Here is a 19825-nt window from a genome sequence, read left to right as displayed (position 1 = left end):
TTGGAGTTATTGGTTGGAATGGAGGGTTGCTGGAACGCTGACACCCTGCCCCAATTGAGATCCCTGGAGACTGCCGATTTTATAGTCTTGATTGCATTTGATAAAAATTGGGGCATGTATTATATCAGGCATATTGTATTTGGTGTGTAAACATCTGGACGACTGCTAGATAGTATTTGATAGATGCTGAATACTTTACTGCCATCTTGCAGTCATTCATATTTTTGCAGCCCAACTCCGGGACGACTTTGTGACGATTGTGCTGCTTTCTGGGCAAAGCTTTGTGGCTGGGTCATCTTTGATCCAGACGCATTTACTTAATGTTCAAATGTCCAAGAGATATGACAGTATGTGATGAAGGTGAGGGGTGAACCATACATAGCTCATTTGTAAGAAGCAATAGCATACACTGAATTTCACTATCAAGCCTTCCTGTTTTTTCAGTAATGATGAAGACCAAAATTCATTTATTATGAAAAATGCAACAATAACAGCCCAAGCTGGCGAAAAATTCAGCCAACCCATTCAGACTGGGAAACGTGCATCGCAGCCCAACAGTGTAAAATATATGGAGTGGAGCAGAATAATGATTTTTAAGATGTCCTGAATAGATTTCATTTGTTCACTATAGCTTCAAAAGGAAAATTGCCCATCAAATGGATGGCCCCAGAATCCATCAACTTCCGACGTTTTACCTCAGCCAGTGATGTCTGGATGTTTGGTAAGAGAAGATCAGCAAGTTTCCTATATTTCTGCCTTCGTTTGTTGAATGAGTGCAGTTAGTCCTCGACTTATGACCACAATTGAGCCCAAAATTTATGTTGCTAAGTGAGATGTTTGCTAATTGAGTTTTGCCCCATTTTACAACCTTTCTTGTTGTTAAGTGAATCATTCAGTTGTTGAGTTAGTAGCATATTTATTAAATGAATCTGGCTTCCCCATTGACTTTCTTTGTCAGAACGTCGCAAAAGGGATTTGCCTTCTTTTTTGGAAAAAAGGTGCTTTTTCCAAAAGGGAACTGGACATTCTTGGGTTTTTTTTTCCCTTTGAAAACGTTTCAGCTAAGAAAGTTAGAACTGAAGAAGCTTCTTGGATGAGAAGTGAAACATTTTCAAAGGAAAAAGAACCAAGTAAGTCTGGTTGCCTTTCGGAAAAAAAAAACACCTTTGGGTCTTCTCCAGAGGTGGCATTCAGCAGATCCTGACCAGTTCTGGAGAACCGGTTGCGGAAGTTTTGAGTAGTTTGGAGAAGCGGCAAATCCCACCTCTGACTTGGCCCGCTCCCATCTATTCCTTGCCTCCCGAGTCCCAGCTGATCGGCTGGGTCTTCTTTTGTTTCCCTGCACAGGAGAACGGAGCTGGAAAGCAGGTTAGTGGGGTGGGGAGGGAATGGGGATTTTGCAGTATCCTTCCCCCAGGAATGGGGAGGGAATGGGGATTTTGCAGTAACCTTCCCCTGCCACGCCCACCAAGCCACGCCACACCACGCCCACCAAGCCACGCCCACAGAACCGGTAGTAAAAAAAATTAAATTCCACCACTGGTCTTCTCCTGCAGCGCTGTTTCTCCCATACAAATGCATGGTGTCTCTTTTTGTATGAAAAGGCTTGATGGAGCCCATTTTAGTCATTTCCTACAGGTCTAGAAGAAAGAAAGGCAGTAAAAAGCAATGTTCGCTATGTTTATCTCCTGAATTGCAAAGGAATTTAGTCTGTTGACACTAGAGAAAATAAGGCGGTTTCTCGGTCTACCTATATGGGTAATCCTTAATTTAAAACCCCAATTGAGCCCAAAATTTATGTTGACAGTTATTAAGTGAGTTTTGCCCCCATTTTACGACCTTTCTTGCCACAGTTGTTAAGTGAATCAATGCAGTTGTTAAGTTAGTAACATGTTCCCCCGTCAGAAGTTGAAGCCTAGGACTCTGTTGCCATAAATACTGACATTGCTGGCATTTGCTCGTCATGGAAGTTGCACAGGGGTGTCAAAAGGCTCGTCAGTTTTTCACTGCCCTTGAAGGGCCGCATAACAGTGTTTGAAGAAATCTTAGGGGGCTAATGGTTGGGCGTAGGAAATGCTATCCATGTCACTCATGTCTGTGTGCATGGAAGCAAAATTTCCTTTTTTTCCTTTGGGGCCGATCTTTGACTGCGTCTTTTCTTGTTAGTTGATACCATAGTACAGGGGGTGTCAAAGTCGATTTCATTGAGGGCCGCATCAGGGTTGTGTTTGATCTCAGGGGGCCATGGTGGGCGTGGCCAGCTCCATGTCACTCATGTCTGTGTCAGACTCCGACAAATCCACCCCATTCAAATCATAAATCTCTAGCCGCATCTCTCAGAGTAAAAAAAAAATTATTAGGAGTGACCATGTCGGCATTACCTGGGTGCAGCCAACACTAAAATACATCATTCATTTCCCCCTTGATCCTGATCTTCCCCCCATCCCCTGGATGTATATTTTCCAATGGGACACATCATAGCCAAAAGTCATCAATCATGCTCTCCAGTAATAATCTTGCATGCCAACAGCTTCGGCTGCCTAGCAATTATCTGAAGCATTTGGGGAATGCACTACTTCCCCCCCTTCCTTTTTGCTAGCAAGTAAAAAGACCAAAGGAGTATTTTTTTAGTTGACATTCTGGGGCACCTGTGGTGTCCCGAGTACTCTGCCAGCAAAAATGGCTCCCGAGCTCCATTTTTGGCTGTGACGGCCTCCTGCAACCCTCTGCCAGTGAAAACGGAGGTCAGCGGGGCAGTGCACAGCCTCCCAAGTTCCATTTTTGCTGGCAAAGGCACCATGGCCTGGTCCTTCATGCTGTCCGAAGACATCTCCGTGGACATGTGGCCAGCATGACTAAATGCCAAAAGTGCCCGGAACACTGTTCCCTTCCCACCAAAGGGGTCCCTATTTTTCCACTTGCATTTTTTTACATGCTTTCAAACTGCTAGGTTGGCAGAAGCTGGGACAAGTAATGGGAGCTCATTCCGTTACGTGGCGCTAGGGATTCGAACCGCCGAACTGCCGACCTTTCTGATCGACAAGCTCAGCGTCTTAGCCACGGAGCCACCGTAAATTGTAAAATTTATATTTTAAAAAATGGGCATGTTCCGGTTCCTTTCTGATAAGCTTGTAGCTCATGTTTGCCTGCCAGCTCGTGTCATTTCTCATAAATGCTTGCTACCCATTCTCAGACAGGTAGTCATCGACTACCTGGAGACGTGAGTAAGAATTCCAATGTTATGATCTCAGGATGGCTGATGCCTTTTCTGAAGGCAGCGTTCGGTTTCACTTCCAGTGTTGGCTTTCGGGAGAGTCAGCCGTTCTTTTTTTTTTTCTCCGTTTCCCAGGTGTATGCATGTGGGAAATCTTAATGCACGGCATCAAGCCTTTTCAAGGAGTGAAGAACAACGACGTGATTGGCCGGATCGAAAACGGCGAGCGGTTGCCGATGCCGCCCAACTGCCCGCCTACCCTCTACAGCCTCATGACCAAATGTTGGGCTTACGATCCCAGCAGGCGCCCACGATTTACAGAACTTAAAGCTCAACTGAAGTAAGAATTCCTTTTCTTTTTGCTCATATGTAATACGCTCATTTTTTTCCTATGCAAAAATAATAGTCATTCGTTGGGTGGGGGCAGTCATAGAGATTTGTTTGGAACAAGGGATACGGTGGTGTTTCCTTGTGAACCAGGTTTTGGTTAGTCTTGATTGCAATTTGGAACGCCCTCGCTTTAAATTAAAGCAATGTTACCCCCAAGAATAACAGAATAATTGTAATTTGAATCATGTCACGGTCACATAATTGTTCTGTTTTATGTTTTTCTGACAACATGTGAATGGTGCCTGTTAAATTGCTGCCAAAGGCTGTCTCTAAAAGCAGCATCCATTGTGAATTCCTCGTTTCCTTTTCATGTGTTCTCATGTCGACCATGTTGTACTATTACGTTTTATTGGTTGCTAGCAGAGATGGTCCCATGGTAGGATTTGGGCTACGGAGACATTGCTTTTCTTGTTGCTTAAACAAAACTTTGCTTAAAACGTTTGTTTGTGGAATAAAAGCTAGATTGGGGTACCTTCTAATTCAGCTCTGAAGCCAGGACTTTAAATCTTCAGACTTCGTTTGCTCTGCTTTTCTGGGATATAGATGTCCAGCCACATGGTACAATTATTAATCATGGGGATAAGTGGGATAGCAATATCGGAAAAGTGATACAATCCAAAACAATCCCCAAATTCCACCCTCCAAATACCAAAGCAGAATTGTATTCATAATTTATATACGAGTATTCCTTGACTTAACACTCACAACTGGGAATTTCCAACACCTAGCAAGGCAGTTGTTAAGTGAATCACACCCGATTTTAATGATCTTTTTTGGCACGATTGTTAAGGACATTGCTGCAGTTCTTAAGTTGACTCAGGCAGTCGTTAAGTGAATCCAGCTTCCCTCCCCGCTCCGATTGACTTTGCTTGTTGGAAGCCAGCTGTGAAGGTTGTTGCAGACGGTGGTCCTTGAACCCTGGGATAGGATACAGTGAATACAGGCTTGCTGCGAAGTGCTTACATTTGTATCACATGACTGGAGATGCTGTCTCCACTGTCTTGTAAGTGCAACAACCAGGAGTAAGTCCCTTTTTCCAGTACTGTTGTAACTTTTAAACACTGGCTAAATGAATGGTTGTAAAAATCAAGGATGATCTGGATATCTAAATGGATTGGTGTCGCTCTCAAAGGTACTTCAGAATAATTTGCTTTCCATAACTTGCCAGAAAAGGGAGAAGCAATAGGGCTTGGTAACTCCCCCTCCCCCTCGTCCTTTACATATAGTCCTTGTCTTACAACCATTCATTTAATGACCATTTGAAGTTACAATGGCTCCGACAAAAGTGACTTAATGACCATTTTTCACACCGATGACTATTGCAGGCATCCCCATAGTCACGTGATCAAAAATGTGAACGTTGGCAACCGACTCATATTTACGACGGTTGCAGTGTTCCCCCCCGGGGTCACATGAGCCCCTTTTGCGACCTCCTGACAAGCAAAGTCAGTTGGGGAAGCCAGGTTCACTTAACGACCGCGTGACTAACTTAACAACCGCAGCCATTTCGTTGAACAGTGGTGGCAAGAAAAGTCATAAAATGGGGCCAAACTCACCGAGCAAATGTTTTGCTTAGCACCAGAAATTTTGGGCTCGAGTGTGGTCGTAAGTCGAGGACTACCTGCATTCCATAGCTGCGAAGCTGCAAGTAAAAAGCCCCTCTGCCTGAAGTCACCACAACAGTGATGAAAACGGGTGTAATCCTCGAGGGGATGCTTGGGAAGAAATTGACTGTAAGAGATCATTGGAATACTGTTCATTCCCGCTTGAGCAGAATAAAATAAAATATTGCTGTTCTTTCTTTTCACGAGAGGCCCAGAAATGAGTCACATCTCCAATTTCAGCCAGTCTAAATTTAAATAACTCCCATTAACTTTTATCCCCCTTCTTCTTCTTTTCTCTGAAGAAAGAGAAATGCCTTTGGCTTCGCCGTCCCTCCATAAAGGCTAAATCAGCCCCTTTGCGCTGAAGTGCTGGGAATTCCCTTCTGGTGAGGCAACTGTGGGCAGCTGAAACCCATTTCTGATTTTACATTATGATGTGCCCACAAAAGCAACGCTGCGTCCCACTTCAGAGTTGACTTTTTGTGTGTGTGTGTGTTTTCTATTGTCACTTTTTTGGGTGTGATTTCTGTGAGAAAGAAATCTTCTTCCTTTATGTATTGCGTCCAAAGCCGATGATTTCAAACATAGGGAATGAAAAAAGGCACAGAGAGCCATGATGGTCTCAGGCAAGGAGCTGCTGCTGTGGGTTTGACAAGCTGGGATTCTTGATCCTAGAAGGCCCGTGTGATGAACCCTCAGTTTATACATTTCAGTGCTTTTCCTGCCTTGTGGGCACACTTCTGTGGGAGGAACCTAATGCTTTGACCAGTGTCTCCTTCAACAGCTCAATATTCGGCCTTTTTTAAATACCGTGTTCCATTTCTGATGAAATAAAATTGTGCGGAAATGTCTGTGGAGGTTTTCAGTCATCCAGGTCCTGGTTGTCCCAAAGGTGCTTTTTCCAAGAGGCAACTGGACTTTGCTTTTCCTTGAAGAGGTTTCACTTCTCATCCAAGAAGCTTCTTCAGTTCTGACTTCAATTCTGACAGTTCTTCAGTCAGAACTGAAGAAGCTTCTTGGATGAGAAGCGAAACGTCTTCAAGGAAAAACAAAGTCCAGTTGCCTTTGGAACAAGCACCTTTGGGACATTGTGCAGAAATGCTCGGGTTTTAAAAGGTCTATAAAATCTAGCAATAAGCAAGCTCATATTACACTAAGTTTCCAAAGTGCATTTCTAGTTGCTGTACTGCAGCCCAACTTGTGGTAAATTGGCTTAAATAAAATATCCACTGGAAAGAATTGCCTTCAGCTTTTATTTATTGATAATCTTGTATGTTCCACTTTGAAATCTGCCAGGCCATTTATAGGAATTATAGAGGCAGAGGGCAGGCACAAAAGTTTTCTGAAGCTTTTTAACTCTTTCTAGTGGTAAATTAAAAGTTTTATTTCTTTTAATGGTGAAATGTGGATAGAAACTTTCCATCTTAATTTATCTTTTTTACTTAGTAAGTTGGGAATGGTTTAGCTATGGCCTTGGTGTCATTTCCATTTCTGGAGGTTCTTAAGAAGTGACCAAAGAGCTATTTCACTTAGATCAGGGGTGTCCAACCTTGGCAACTTTAAGACTTGTGGACTTCAACTCCCAGAATTCCTCAGCCAGCTTTGCTGGCTGAGGAATTCTGGGAGTTGAAGTCCACAAGTCTTAAAGTTGCCAAGGTTGGACACCCCTGACTTAGATGATTTGATTTGTTTTCATGCACATTGTTGAGAGTTGGATTCTATTTTTCTTCCAATGTTCTGTGATGAGATGAGTAAACAAATTTAAGAGGAGCTTTGGAATTTCTTCCATCCATTCCGAATTCCATCATTCTACCTCATCCTAAGCGTCTGAAAGAGATTGAAAAAAATTGCTGTTGAAACAGAAGAATTTGCTTAAGATCACAGGGGCCGGGGGCGCGGGGGGAAGGTTACCCAGCATAGTGAAATTCCTATTTGAACGTACATTTTTCATATTTTAAAATCTCTAAACTTCGAGGGAATGTCTTGAAGCTGTTTTAAAAATTCTGGCAGATTTGCAAGCCACACGACATGACATGCCCTTTGACTTGCATGTTTTTACTGTCCTACAAATAACATTCTGTTTGGGAAAATATGATTCAGTTGGACTTTCCTAACCTCCTGCGAGTTCTCGGGCTTTTAACGCTAAGGGGGTGCATTCTAAACAGATGTAAAAAGGGTAATCAGGAACATCTTTAGATGGTGAGGTGTTCCCAGCTGACACTTCAAGTGCTTACCCAAAGACAGATGGTGTGATTATTTTTCCATCCTTGGTTTGGAACAGTCCACAGCGTCTCACAGTTGCTTCCGTGTCACGCTTTCTTCTTTGTCGGAGCAGAGGGAAAAGCGTCTGAGGATTGGCTCCATTTCAGCTGGTTTGGATCTGAAACTGGACTTGCCTTAACAGAGTAACAGAGATGGAAGGGATCTTGGAGGCCTTCTAGTCCAACCCCCCTGCTCACGCAGGAAACCCTGTACCATTTCAGACAAATGATTGTCCTTTAAAAACTTCCAGGGTTGGAGCATTCACAACTTTGTAAGAGTCAAGTTGTTCCACTGGTTTGTTGTTCTCCCTGTCAGGAAATTCCTCCTTAGCTCTAGGTTGCTTCTCTCCTTGATGAGTTTCCACCCATTGCTTCTTGTCCTTCCTTCGGGTGCTTTGGAAAATAATAGACTCCCTCTTCTTCGTGGCAGCCTCACAAATATTGGAACACCGCTATCATCCCTTTTAACCTTGTAAGCTGCCCAGAGTTCCCCTGTGGTAAGATGGGTGGCCAATACATTTAACAATTAAATAAAAATAAAAATAAATTATTGATGCCACTCTTCTTGAGGTAGTGTATCTTGTGGGAGGAGGGAGACTTTGGAGGCCGCAGGGCAGCTGGGCCTGGACGAGGCTTCCCAGGTTCTCCTCCATCTCTGAGGCACCTTGTGCTCTCCACTTAACAAGCCACGTGTTTGTTTTAATGACCACATGAGTGAGAGCAAGGAGTAGGGTTGTTAAGCAAGACTGTTTCGCTTAATGGCTGTCATGACATGACCATGTCGAGGATGATCTGGTAAAGAGGATTTGCACAGCTTATCTTTGTTCCTTTTGTGCCTTAGAGCAAGGGTCTCCAACCTTGGCAACTTCAGCTCCCAAAATTCCCCAGCCAGCAACTGGCTGAGGAATTCTGGGAGTTGAAGTCCTCCAGGCTTAAAGTTGTCAAGGTTGGAGACCCCTGCCTTAGAGAACCAGACAAAAAAAGATCTAAATCCTAAATAGCTTGTTAGAAAGTCTTGACTGGCACCCAAAGCGCAGTAGTTGTTCCAGTGCCAGGCTGACTAGCTTGCAGCTCTGGAGAGGCTAGTGTGGAAATGATCAGACCAGCTTCAAACTCCTGTGATTACCCAGAGTAGGGTTCTGTAATGCTTAGTAAATCTGGAAAGCTACAACTCAAGGTTTCCACGATGGGTAATCCAGTTGGCTAATTTGCACGGCAGGAAGAGAGTTTGGTAAGTACCTGAGAACTAAAGGTTTTTTTAAAAATGTATTTAAGTAGATTCCCTCCCTCTCCTCACAAAGCAATTATTACATTTCTGCTTCTTTAAGGAGAATGTTTCAATTGTTCAAAAAACATAAATAAGAAAAATAATTGAGGTTATTTTGCTAGTAGATTTGTGACTGACTGTAAGAGAGTCAGAAGATTTTTTTTCAGTAATAAGACAACTTATTTTCGGTGTTCATGTCTTTCAAGCAAATATATTTTTCCCTTGCTCTATTACAGCTTTTTAGATTGAAAGGAATGGGATATACATCCATTCATACATACAGCTTTTCTTCCTTCCTTCCTTTCTTCTTTGGGAATTGCTCATAACTTTCTAAAAATATCTTTCACTGGTATGTGGGTTAGTGTTTAAAAGTCTTACGTTTCAATGCCGAGTTGCTAATTTTGCAAAGGCATGCAATTCCCTCCAACCCCCACCTACCCCCACCTCCCATTCCTCCCGAATAACCTTACAAAAAGTCTAACCGTTTCTGTTGCTGTCTGAAAAAAAGAAAAAAGAAAAGAAGACATATTTGTCTACTGCATTCCTGACTTGTCTGCAGTCTGGAACCCCTGATTTGGGGAATGCACTTGGAGGAGACTGGAGGACCACATTTATTATATTCTGAGACATCATGTCATTTATCTTCAGCTCGCTGCTTATTTCCCCCTTAGTACGATTCTGGAGGAGGAGAAGCTGCAGCAGGAGGAACGAATAAGGATGGAATCAAGGCGACAAGTCACCGTATCCTGGGATTCCGGAGGGTCCGATGAAGCTCCTCCCAAGGTAGTATTGGAATGAAGTTTTTTTATCTCATGTCCTTTATCCTCAAAGAGAGTTAAGTGCTTTGTTCTGCTGGGTTGTAAATTCACGGGATCAGCAATGCTGAGTCCACCACGTACAGACCGAAATTCCCTTTTGTTAAAATTCAAGCAACAATCTTTTTTTAAACTCAATAACTACCAATAGAAGAGAATATTTGTAACTCAGGGTTGATCTTAGTGCTCTCTGAGCATGGTTGTTTTCATGAAATGTCTGCAAGGAAACAACCAAGCTCAGAGAGCACCAAGGACCCCCTAAATAATTATTACCCAGCTAAGGTTGATAATCTGGAACAAACAATCCATAACAAATGATGGTCACTGCCTGTAAAGATTTGGTAACTTGGTGTCTTTCTGGCATGTTTTTTATTTGTTGTTGCAAGGAGGTATAGTTCTGCTTGAAAATAATAATAATAGAGTGATTATTTCTGATAGCAGTGTAGTTTTTGTGATGTTGAACCAGGTTGCTAATTATTCTTCTCTACATTCAATTTCTCCTGCCAGGAGGGAATCCAATCTTTAGATTATTTTGCCTTTTCGGGTCTTATTTGTCATCTCATAAATGACCGATAAGAGAGAATTCTTGACGTCCATAAACATATATTGATGGCATCCTAGGGAAACATTTCAAAATTAGTTCCTTCCATTCTCTACTCCATGCTGGGAGAAATCCTTACTCTGTGAAGAATGAGATTGTTTGCTCTGAGGCTTGGTTTATATCTGCTTTGGTTTTGTCAGCTTTGTCTTTTGAGAGGTGAAGCCCTTGGTGTAGTTGCTCATTGATAATTTGTGTCCCATTTTCTTAATCTTGAAGTGTGTTTGTGTAGGCACTTTTAACTTGGGTCTTAAGAAACAGTGTGTCGTAAGTTTGCTAGGCAAATAGGAGTCCGTGTGGAATCACAGGAATTCATTTCTCATTCTATGCATAATAGAGAATGTGAGATAAAATCCAGAGCAGAGGAAGGGACAGGATGGGGTACGAACTGGGAGGAGAAGGATGCAAGACTGGGAATGGGGGTACAAGCAAGTCAAAAATAGCCTGCTTTCTGACCGAAAATCTTTCAGTTGGAATGCCAGGTTTCTCTGAGTTTGCTTGACACTTGGAAAAGATTTTTCCTACTCTGAATACTATGAAAATTGTATGCTTTTCTGTACATTAATTTTTGAAATACTTATATCCCCATTTGATATATGTATGTTAATTATACCTTTTACAATTTTTTTACAATATATTTACAATTATAGTTTTACTTCATATAACTTGTCAGATAACATGACAAGGAGGGCCTTGTGTCTGCAAGGGCCCAGTAAAAAGAACAACACAAGAACCAAGGATATTGAGTTCCACCCTCATTCCATGTTTAACTAGCTCCCAGATTTTCACCAAGATTTACTAGAAAAATAAGGCTTATTATGGATGAAGAGTAGGCTTTGGCTGAGAGCCGTTGAAAAATTGCTAAGAGAGAGACGTGTGACAAGTGTTAAACTGGCCATTTTCTGCAAAGGCTACTTTGGAATGCTTCAGTTCAATCTCAGCAGAAGTGTTCCACGTTATCATCATCATCCTGAATGTTTCATGCACAATCCTGCTTGGACCAGAATACAGAACCATGGAATTGGACGGGACCTTGTCCAAAGCCTTCCCAAGCAGGGGACCATATGTGGACAGATGGCTGTCCAGTATCTTTTGAAAAACCTCCAGTGACCCACAACTTCTGAAGATAGGCCGTTCCACTGATTGACTGTTCTCATAGTCAAGAAATTCCTCCTTAGTTTTAATCTCTTTGATAAGCTTCCATCCATTACTTCTTGTCCTGCTCTCAGGTGCTTTGGAAAATAAATTGAACCTTTTTTCTCTGTGGCAGCCCCTCAAATATTGGAACTCTGCTATCATGTCTCCCCTGGTACTTCTAGAGTAGCCATGCCCAGTTTCTGTAACTTTTCTTCATATGTTTTAGCCTCCAGTCCCATAATCATCCTGGTTGCTCTTCTCTGCACTCTTTCTAGAGTCTCCACATCTTTTTCGGAGTGTGGTGACCAAAATTGGGTGCAGTATTCCAAGTGTGGTCTTAACCAGCGCAGTATAAAATTCATGTGATCTTGAATGCGCTCCTGATCCCTCTGTTGATGCATCCTAGGCCTGCATTGGCTTTTTTGACAACTTCAGCACAATGCCGGCCCACAGTTATGTGATTGTCCGCCAGGACTCCTAGATCTCTCTCACAGATAGTGCTGTTGAACCAGGTGCCACCTATTCCATACTTGTGCAGTTGGAGGTGAGCAAATGGCAATCGAACACAGGGACATTCCTCGTGCCATAAATATGAGGTTTGGATGTAAGGTTAGTTTTTCAGCACTGTCATAACTTCAGATGGTTGCTAAACAGGGCAGTTGTTAAGTGAGGACTTCCTTTGTTTGGCATGCTTACATGTCTTCAGTTCAGCCCTGGCATCTTTAGTTAAAAGGGTTTTAAAACCTTCTGAGAAAAATGTTGTGTTAACTCCTGCGTAGCTGATGTTCAGAATAGACTGCGTTCATACCGTAGGTAAGATTAATTTAACCTCCTGTTAGAAGAAATATCCATCTGGTTCAGTTCCAAGTGGTGAGAAACACAATGGAAACATGGCGGCTGATTGGAAAGATGGTTTACTGATGGACAGGACTACATGGGTTTGAGGTCCTGGGCAGCTGAACACATGGAGTTGAGAGTGAGGGTTATTTATGCCCTCTCTTGGGCCTTGCCCTTGAGCTTCCTGTTCCTGTGCAAGCACATGTACTCTATTGGCTGCTGTCAGACTCCCACGGGGCTATGTGCAAATCCTAGGAGTTTGTCTGAGATAAGTTTGGTTGAACTTTGCTGGGTGATGCAATATCCTTAGGAAATTTTGCAGTGCAGCGAGCCCTGCTGCTAGATAATCCTATTATGTCCTAGAGGGATATGTCTTAAACCCTGGAGCTGGAGGTCTTTTGTCTTGCAGATAGACTGGTCCAATCCTTCTCAATGGGTACCAAAATACCTGCTGGGGGCAGGGAGCTGGGTTTCTGCTTCCTTTAAGATTTTTATTTCTCTTTTAGGGGAAATATTTTATCCTGCCTTTTTAAATATTTCCTAAAATATTTCATTCTTCTAGGAGAGGGGTGGGTAATAACTTTCTTCGCTTTGTAAGAATTAAAATTGGAGCTTTGTCCTGGACGGCATGGATTTGGGACATCCCTCCCTCTTCAAAGGGTTCTTTAATTATTTCAAAAGAATTGGATCAACATTGAGGAAGCTGTGACTGAGTTCTTCTGTAACCTTTTTTTTTTTTTTTTGGTCTAGTCTGATTTTAATAAAATACTATCTTCCTTCCAGGATAAAATAAGTAATGCATTGAAAGGAATGAAATCTTGTTACTGGCTATCTTTGCCAATATCTTTATCAATTTACTCTGGTGCTTTGCAAAAAAAGAAAAAGAAAAGTGGCTTGCATTCTTAATTTACAAACGCAAATAAATGGTGCAAATTATCACAGCAGGCTGCCGTGTCTATCAGCCGGCATTGTTAAAAGGCATTACATGCTGAATTCTTAGAAATAATCAGAGCAGATTTAGTAGTTTTCTTGAGCATAATTACAGCTTCTCAGAAAAGAACCTTACCAAATCCTTTGAAAGCTCTGATTAATGAGCGGTAAGACCTAATTAGCACATAGCAGCTTGCTGGTCTTTTTTGTTTTTTATTTTGTTTTTTTCCTTGAGATTAAGATGAAAAGGAAAGTCTTCCAAAAGATACTTTCTCTCTTCTGCTTTGGATTCTTGGATGACAATTTCATCCGCCCTGAAATTTCCCAGTAAAGTTTAGGATGAGCCAATGGAAAAGCAGATGCTGAATTCAAAGAAGAACCGCTCCTTATCTGTTGCTTCCCAGATTATTCCTGGCCAATTTGGCAATGGGAATGGCGGCCCAAGACACATGCAGAACCCCCAGTAGGGGGGAGGAGGCTGCGCTGGAATCTCTGGAGCCCTCCCAGTGGTCCCCATCTGTGTCGATGTTCCAGCTGTGCCAAAGTCACATCGGGTTTTGACAACTTGATCTTAACAAAAGACTGTTTTCCGGACAGATGTTCCTTGGACTCCATCATTCAATGCTGGTGGTACTCCCAAAATCTGGAATAAGGCAGTCCTCACTTAATGACTCTTCTCTTAGTGACCGTTCAAAGTTACAGCAGAGCTCCCCCCCAAAAAAAAAGATTATTGCCGATGGCTGCACACTTACCCACTTTCATTCATCTTGCAGTCACCACAACCACATTTGGGGTGTTTGACAAGCCAGTTTACCTTTAGTGGCAGTTTGCAGGGTTACACAGTCTTGTGACTGTGATTTATGACTTTTTTGGCTGGTTTCCAGCCTTTGCTCCCAGTTTCCAGCAGAACTATCCATTAAGTAAAATGGATTTGCTTAATGACCACAGTGTTCACTTAACAACCATTGCATTCACTTAGCAACTGCCCCCAAAATACAAAAGAGAGTGCAGTCACATGGTGACCTACTTAATGAACCCAATGACTTACAACTATAATTTTGGGTTCAAATTATAATTCCGGGTCATAAGTCAAGGCATACTTATAAATAAAAGCCAGTTCCACTACAATATTGTTATTGATGAACATCCAACCATAGATTTTGGGGGGTTGCAGAGGCAGGGATTTAATTGCCACATTTATCCAGATTGATCACCAAAGTATGTTTTCCGAACAGGTATTTATTTATTTCAGTGCTAAACCAGCATAGCAAGGTGAGGATTCTTTGCTCCCCAAAATTTTATTCCAGTGGACAGAATGGTGTCAGATTCTTACATAGTTCTTTTTTGTTATAGTAAAACATTACTGTATGTAATGTTTTTCCTATTATTGTTACTCCTAAGATTGCCATCGTTAAAGCGATGTAGACATGGGCTTGTCTACAGAGAAATTTCCTGACAGAACAATTAATCAGTGAAAGAGCTTGCAGATGCTCCATCACTGGAGGTTTTGAAGAAGAGCCACTTGTCTGAAATGGTATATATAGGATCTCCTGCTTGAGCAGGAGGTTGGACTAGAAGACCTCTAAGGTCCCTTCTAACTTTGTCATTCTATGTTCTATTTTCTAGTTCCGGCTTCTATATTAAAAGTATTTGTGCCTTCTGTAAATTGTAATAATCCAGGAGATGGTTGCGTTGTACAAATTAAGATGGGAAACATAACTGTGTGTTAATGCCATCCTTTTAAAATGTCCCGCTTCGGTAGAAGATTGTGTATTGCTGATCTCTTAATTTCTTTCATTTTCTAGCCCAGCAGACCCGGTTATCCTAGTCCAAGATCAAGTGAAGGATTTTATCCCAGCCCACAGCACATGATACAACCCAATCACTACCAGGTAAAACAATACAGCCCTTCTTCCATGGCTTTAATACTTCACAATCCTAAGTGTTTATAGGAGGAAAGAATCATATTATGTACGTTGGGTTTTTTTTTTTTGATTTATTAATTATATTTGGTTTATAGATATATGATTCAGATGATTAAGGGAGAAGTCAACATAAGTGTGGACTATGAGTAATCATGAAGTACACCCTTCTTTGGGCTGAGGGCGGGAAGAAAAATAGCATTTAATTAATATTAACTTCAATTAATAGGATTTTTTTTCCATCATGTGTTTTAAAATTTTGCTATTCTTTTGCATTGAAAGTCATAATTTTGGCCAAAGCTTGTAGAGATCTGTGAGAGCTCACCCAGTCCTAGGTCCTTTAAGAATCATTTGGGGATAATCAGGGGATTAAAAATGGAGCCCTGTGAAAAGTGTTGAAGGAGCATGTATAGCCCTGAAAAAAGCAGTCTTAAGAGGAATAATATGATAGTTGTTACATGCAGTCCTCAACTTATGACCATATTTGGGATCAAAATTTCTCTTGCAAAGCAAGGTGAATTATTAAAGGAGTCACACCCGATTTTGCAACCTTTTTTGCCATGGTTTTTAAGCATATTGTGGTAGTTGTTAAGTGAAACATGGCAGTCGTTAAGGGAATCCAGCTTCCCCCAACGACCTGGCTTGTCAGAAGCTGGCTGGGGAAGTCACAAAGGGTGATCCCGGGACCCTGGGATTCCATTTAACGGTTAGAACATGCCGGTTGCCAAAGGCTCAAATTTTAATCATATGATGGTGGGGATGCTGAAATAATTATAAGTATATAAGAACCAGTCATAAGTCACTTTTTCTAGTGCTGTTGCAACTGGTTGTAAGTTGAGAACTACCTGGACATAAGTTAGAGGTCCAGACCTTTCCCCTCAAGTCCAGGTTGAAGGACATGAAATAAGGGATTTTAATACGCCTGTTTTATCCAAAGAATTTGCAACTGCACCTCTTTGGTCATGTGCTAAGTTGCAAATGTCACACAGACTTGAAAGTGATTAAGATTGTGCCTCTTTGTATACCTTTCAGAGTCTTTTAGAAAAAACAACCGTTTTCCTTTTGGTAGAAAGTATTAGCTGAGGATTTCTTACAATTGTTGCACAGAAGCACACAAGTCTTGTAATGCGTTGAAAGCATGCCTGTACATTTTAAAGCCAGCCTTTTGTTTTAAAATACTCTCCTATTAGAAGAAATGATAGAACGTTCTCCAGCTAGTTGGAAACAGCTATTTAGTAGCTTTCTGTTCTACATTTGTAAACTTTTCAGATTATATTCTGGAAGTTGAAATCCACAGGTCTTAAAGTATCCAAGGTTGGATACCACTGACTTAGATCAATTAACATTAATTGATCTAAGTCAGTGGTGTCCAACCTTTTAAGACTTGTGGACTTCCACTCCCAGAATTCTCCAGCATGGCTGGCTATTTAGCTGAAACATTTTGGGAGTTGAAGTCCATAGGTCTTAAAGTTGCCAGAGTTGGATACCCCTGATCTTCGTGAACACCATGTGCTTGTATATCATCTGTGTATTGAAAGTTTTAATACCATAAGAGTATGAGGTTGAAAGGTCAGAAGCTCTTCAGGAATTCAGGAGTACCATGGCAGCCATGGTAGTCCCTGGTGGTCATAATGAATTTAATTTATGTGGAAAGTTGCAGATCGGATCCCAGTTGAAGTTGACTACTTGTGCCAACCTCTGTAAGGAAGATACACCTATTTAGTCAACCTAAGGCCCTAATGAAAAGGAAGGACTCACCGGAGAAGAGCCTAATGCTGGGAAAGATTGAGGGCAATAGAAGAAGGGGATGGCAGAGAAGGAGATGGCTGGATGGCGTCACCGAATCAGTGGGCATGAGCTTAAATGGATTCTAGGGGATGGTAGAGGACAGGAAGGCCCGGAGGAACGTTGTCCATGGGGTCACGACAGTCGGACACAACTTTGTAACTAACAACAACAAGGCACTTGATGATTTCTGAGGGGGCCTGGGGAAGTCCCTACGGTTTTGGTGAGCAGTTGTATTGAAGCTTTGCCTCTTGGAACATAGTGGCTGCCCTAGATAAAATGGAGTGAAATGACAGAAAAGATACCCAGAACTTCACTAATGGAAGACAACCAACTGAAGCTGAGTAAATGTTCATGTTCAAGGCTATCTCATGGCACTGCAGATAGTCTTCACTAAATAATTGCCCTGTTAAGGACCATTTGAAGTTACGATGTGCTGAACAAAATACCTTTACGACTTCTCATCCAAGAAACTCCTTCAGTACTAGTTACAACTGAAGAAGCTTCTCGGATGAAAAGTGAAACGTTTTCGAAGAAAAAACCCAGAAAGTCCAGTTGCCTTTTAGAATAAGCACCTTTGGGACAACCATGACCTGAATGACTGAGAATCCCCATAGACATCTTTTGGACTGGCTCTCAAATTTACTACTATTGTAGTATCCCCTCAGTAATTTGATTTCCATTCGCAACTGGCTTTCAACAAGTGAACTCATGGAGATGTCTCATCAAACAACTGTCGTGATTTTCTTAATGACTGCAGGTCATTAAGCGATGTGATAAACCTGGCATGATCCCATGTTTCACTTAATGACCTTGGCAACAGAGTTGCCGTTCTCGGTTGTGGTGGTTGGGTGAGGACTACCTATAAAAAGGAGCAACCTATGAATGTTTCACCACTCTTAATGTTACTACTTTTTTTATATAGTGACTCAAACCCTTTTAGGCAAGGATGGGCTAAAATAGCCTTTGTTGGTGTTCTACGAATAATATTTGGAGTATCTGGTGGAAAAAGTTCCTTACGATCTTGCCTGAGTTGGAAGCCAGCTGGGCTGTTTCTATGGAATTGACTGAGATTTACTTCCTGTGGGGTTATTTAGGATGAGTTTGATCATGTTCAAATGAAGAGGGCTAGCTTTCTGATGATGCTGGGTTTGCGAAAGCCTCTAAGGCAGATGACAGGAAGATGGATCATGCCATGGAAAATGATTTCTTGAGTAAGAAGGTGGTTGCCTCCAGCCTCGGTGGATCTTGGTATGCCTCCTGTCAAGAAACCAACGTGACCCTGTTGACTTGAAGCATTACAATCTAGTTCAGAGAGATCTCCAAACTTGGCAACTTTAAGACTTGTGGACTTCAACTTTAAGAATTCCCCAGCCAGCAAAGCTTGGAGTTGGAGAATTCTGGGAATTGAAATCCACAAGTCTTAAAGTTCCAAGTTTGGGGACCCCTGATCTAGTATTCAACCTTCATTTGGGGGGGGATGGTTATTGAGAAGGTGGTAGGTATGCAAGTACAGCTGGCCAGAAGGAAGTAGATGACCTTGACTCTTTTTAGTTTGGGTTCAAGGTTACACAAGGCAGTTAAAACTAAATTGATTATACTTGTGGGTGGCTTCTGGTGGGAGTGAAACTTTCATGATCCTGCTTCCCCCTCTCAGTGACTCTTGAGGTCAATGAGCAAGACATGTTTATGGGCCAGCACTTGGGAATGGGAGCTACTCTTCTGTAGTAATTGTCCCAACTTAATGGGATGGTTCCAGTTTATAGTGCTGGTGGACAGAGATTGAAACCAATTGCCCTCTATCATGGGGTCTTTCATGGTTTGTTGCTTTCTCCATTCCAATTTAGCAATGACGTAAAACTGCTAGGTGAGGTCACCTTTAGGAGGTTAGGTACCATCACTTTGCCAATGATGTCCAGTTGAACCCCAAGTTGAACAGGGGATGCAACTGAGTTGCTGTTGAAATCCTTGGAAGCTGCCAGTGCCTGGCTAGGATAGGATTCATTCCAGCAAGTAGTTATGGAGTCAGAAGCCATTAGACTGTAAGGATACGTGGTCTCCAGTTATGCTCTACACCAGAGGTGTCAAACTCACATTGTCATGGCATCGTCATGTAATGTATAGAGACTTTTCCCCCCTTTGCTAAACCGGGCGTGACCAGTGCATGATGCATCCAGCCCATGGGCCAGGAGTTTGACAGCCCTGCTCTACACTGAACTGGCTCATACTTTGGAGGTCCTCTTGGACTCACAAGTCTTGCTGTGGCCAAGAGGATCTTTGCAGGATTTCATCTGTTGTTTCAATTATGACCTTTTGGGGAGCAGGGGGCTCTTTTTACTCATCTCCCATTTGGACTACTGCAATACACCGCATCTGGGAATATTCTTGAAAAGCACTGTGAAAACCACAGTAACTGTGTGAGAAGGACCTTGGAGTCCTCGTGGACGGTCAATTAAACATGAGCAAGCAACGTGTGGCAACAGCCAAAAAGGCTACTACGATCCTTGGTTATATAAACAATCCTTAGTAAGGCCACACCTGGAATCCCGCATCCAGTTTTGGTCACCACATTATAAAAAAGGATGTTGAGACTTTGGAAAAAGTACAGAGAAGAGCAACTAAGATGATTAAAAGCCTGGAGACAAAAACATACAAAGAACAGTTGCAGGAATTGGGTATGGCTAGTTTAGAGAAAAGAAGGACTGATAGCAGTATTCTAGTATGTTCCAAGATGTCCATATGAGAAATATGGCATACCTGTGTGTGCTTAAGAGCTCATCTTGATTCTTGGCAACTCCTTGGACCGGCCCCTGAAATTTTCTTGGCAAGGTTTCAAAAGGGATCTCTTATTGCCTGCTTCCTAGGGCTGGCTCAAAGTCACTCAGCACTTCAGATGGAACTACCGTGTTTCTCATATAATAAGGCCGGGTCTTATTTTTTTTTGAGCCCCGAAAAAACGGCTAGGCTGTCTTTTCGGGGGTGACTTAATTCCTTCCCCTTTGCATCTTAAGGCGGGCAGCGACGGCTTGGATGTTGACCTCGGCATTGGTGGGGCACTTTGTATC

At 42.2% G+C, this 19825-nt stretch overlaps 1 protein-coding gene and 1 long non-coding RNA gene across 21 annotated transcripts in view; one reads left to right on the top strand and one right to left on the bottom strand.

The window, feature by feature from the left end:
- Positions 1-19825, top strand: part of PTK2 (protein tyrosine kinase 2) — a 216056-nt gene that overhangs the window by 161430 nt on the left and 34801 nt on the right. For all 20 annotated transcript variants that reach the window (XM_087962246.1, XM_087962244.1, XM_087962247.1 and 17 more), the window contains 4 exons: positions 632-721; positions 3350-3554; positions 9408-9519; positions 14859-14945. In XM_087962246.1, coding sequence (XP_087818372.1) covers positions 632-721; positions 3350-3554; positions 9408-9519; positions 14859-14945 — 494 coding nt within the window. The remainder of the gene's footprint in view (positions 1-631; positions 722-3349; positions 3555-9407; positions 9520-14858; positions 14946-19825) is intronic.
- Positions 6448-7029, bottom strand: LOC148131571 (uncharacterized). The gene is made up of 2 exons (XR_015749064.1): positions 6872-7029; positions 6448-6728 (listed from the first exon to the last, which is right to left on the bottom strand). It is a non-coding gene; the product is annotated as an uncharacterized LOC148131571 (long non-coding RNA).

Source organism: Notechis scutatus, chromosome 3 (assembly GCF_049901735.1).
Source record: "Notechis scutatus isolate UNSWTSFEM ecotype Mainland chromosome 3, rNotScu1.2, whole genome shotgun sequence".
Taxonomy (NCBI): Eukaryota; Metazoa; Chordata; class Lepidosauria; order Squamata; family Elapidae; genus Notechis; species Notechis scutatus.
Note: the sequence above shows the minus strand (reverse complement) of the source record. Positions and strands in the feature narration are given on the sequence as shown.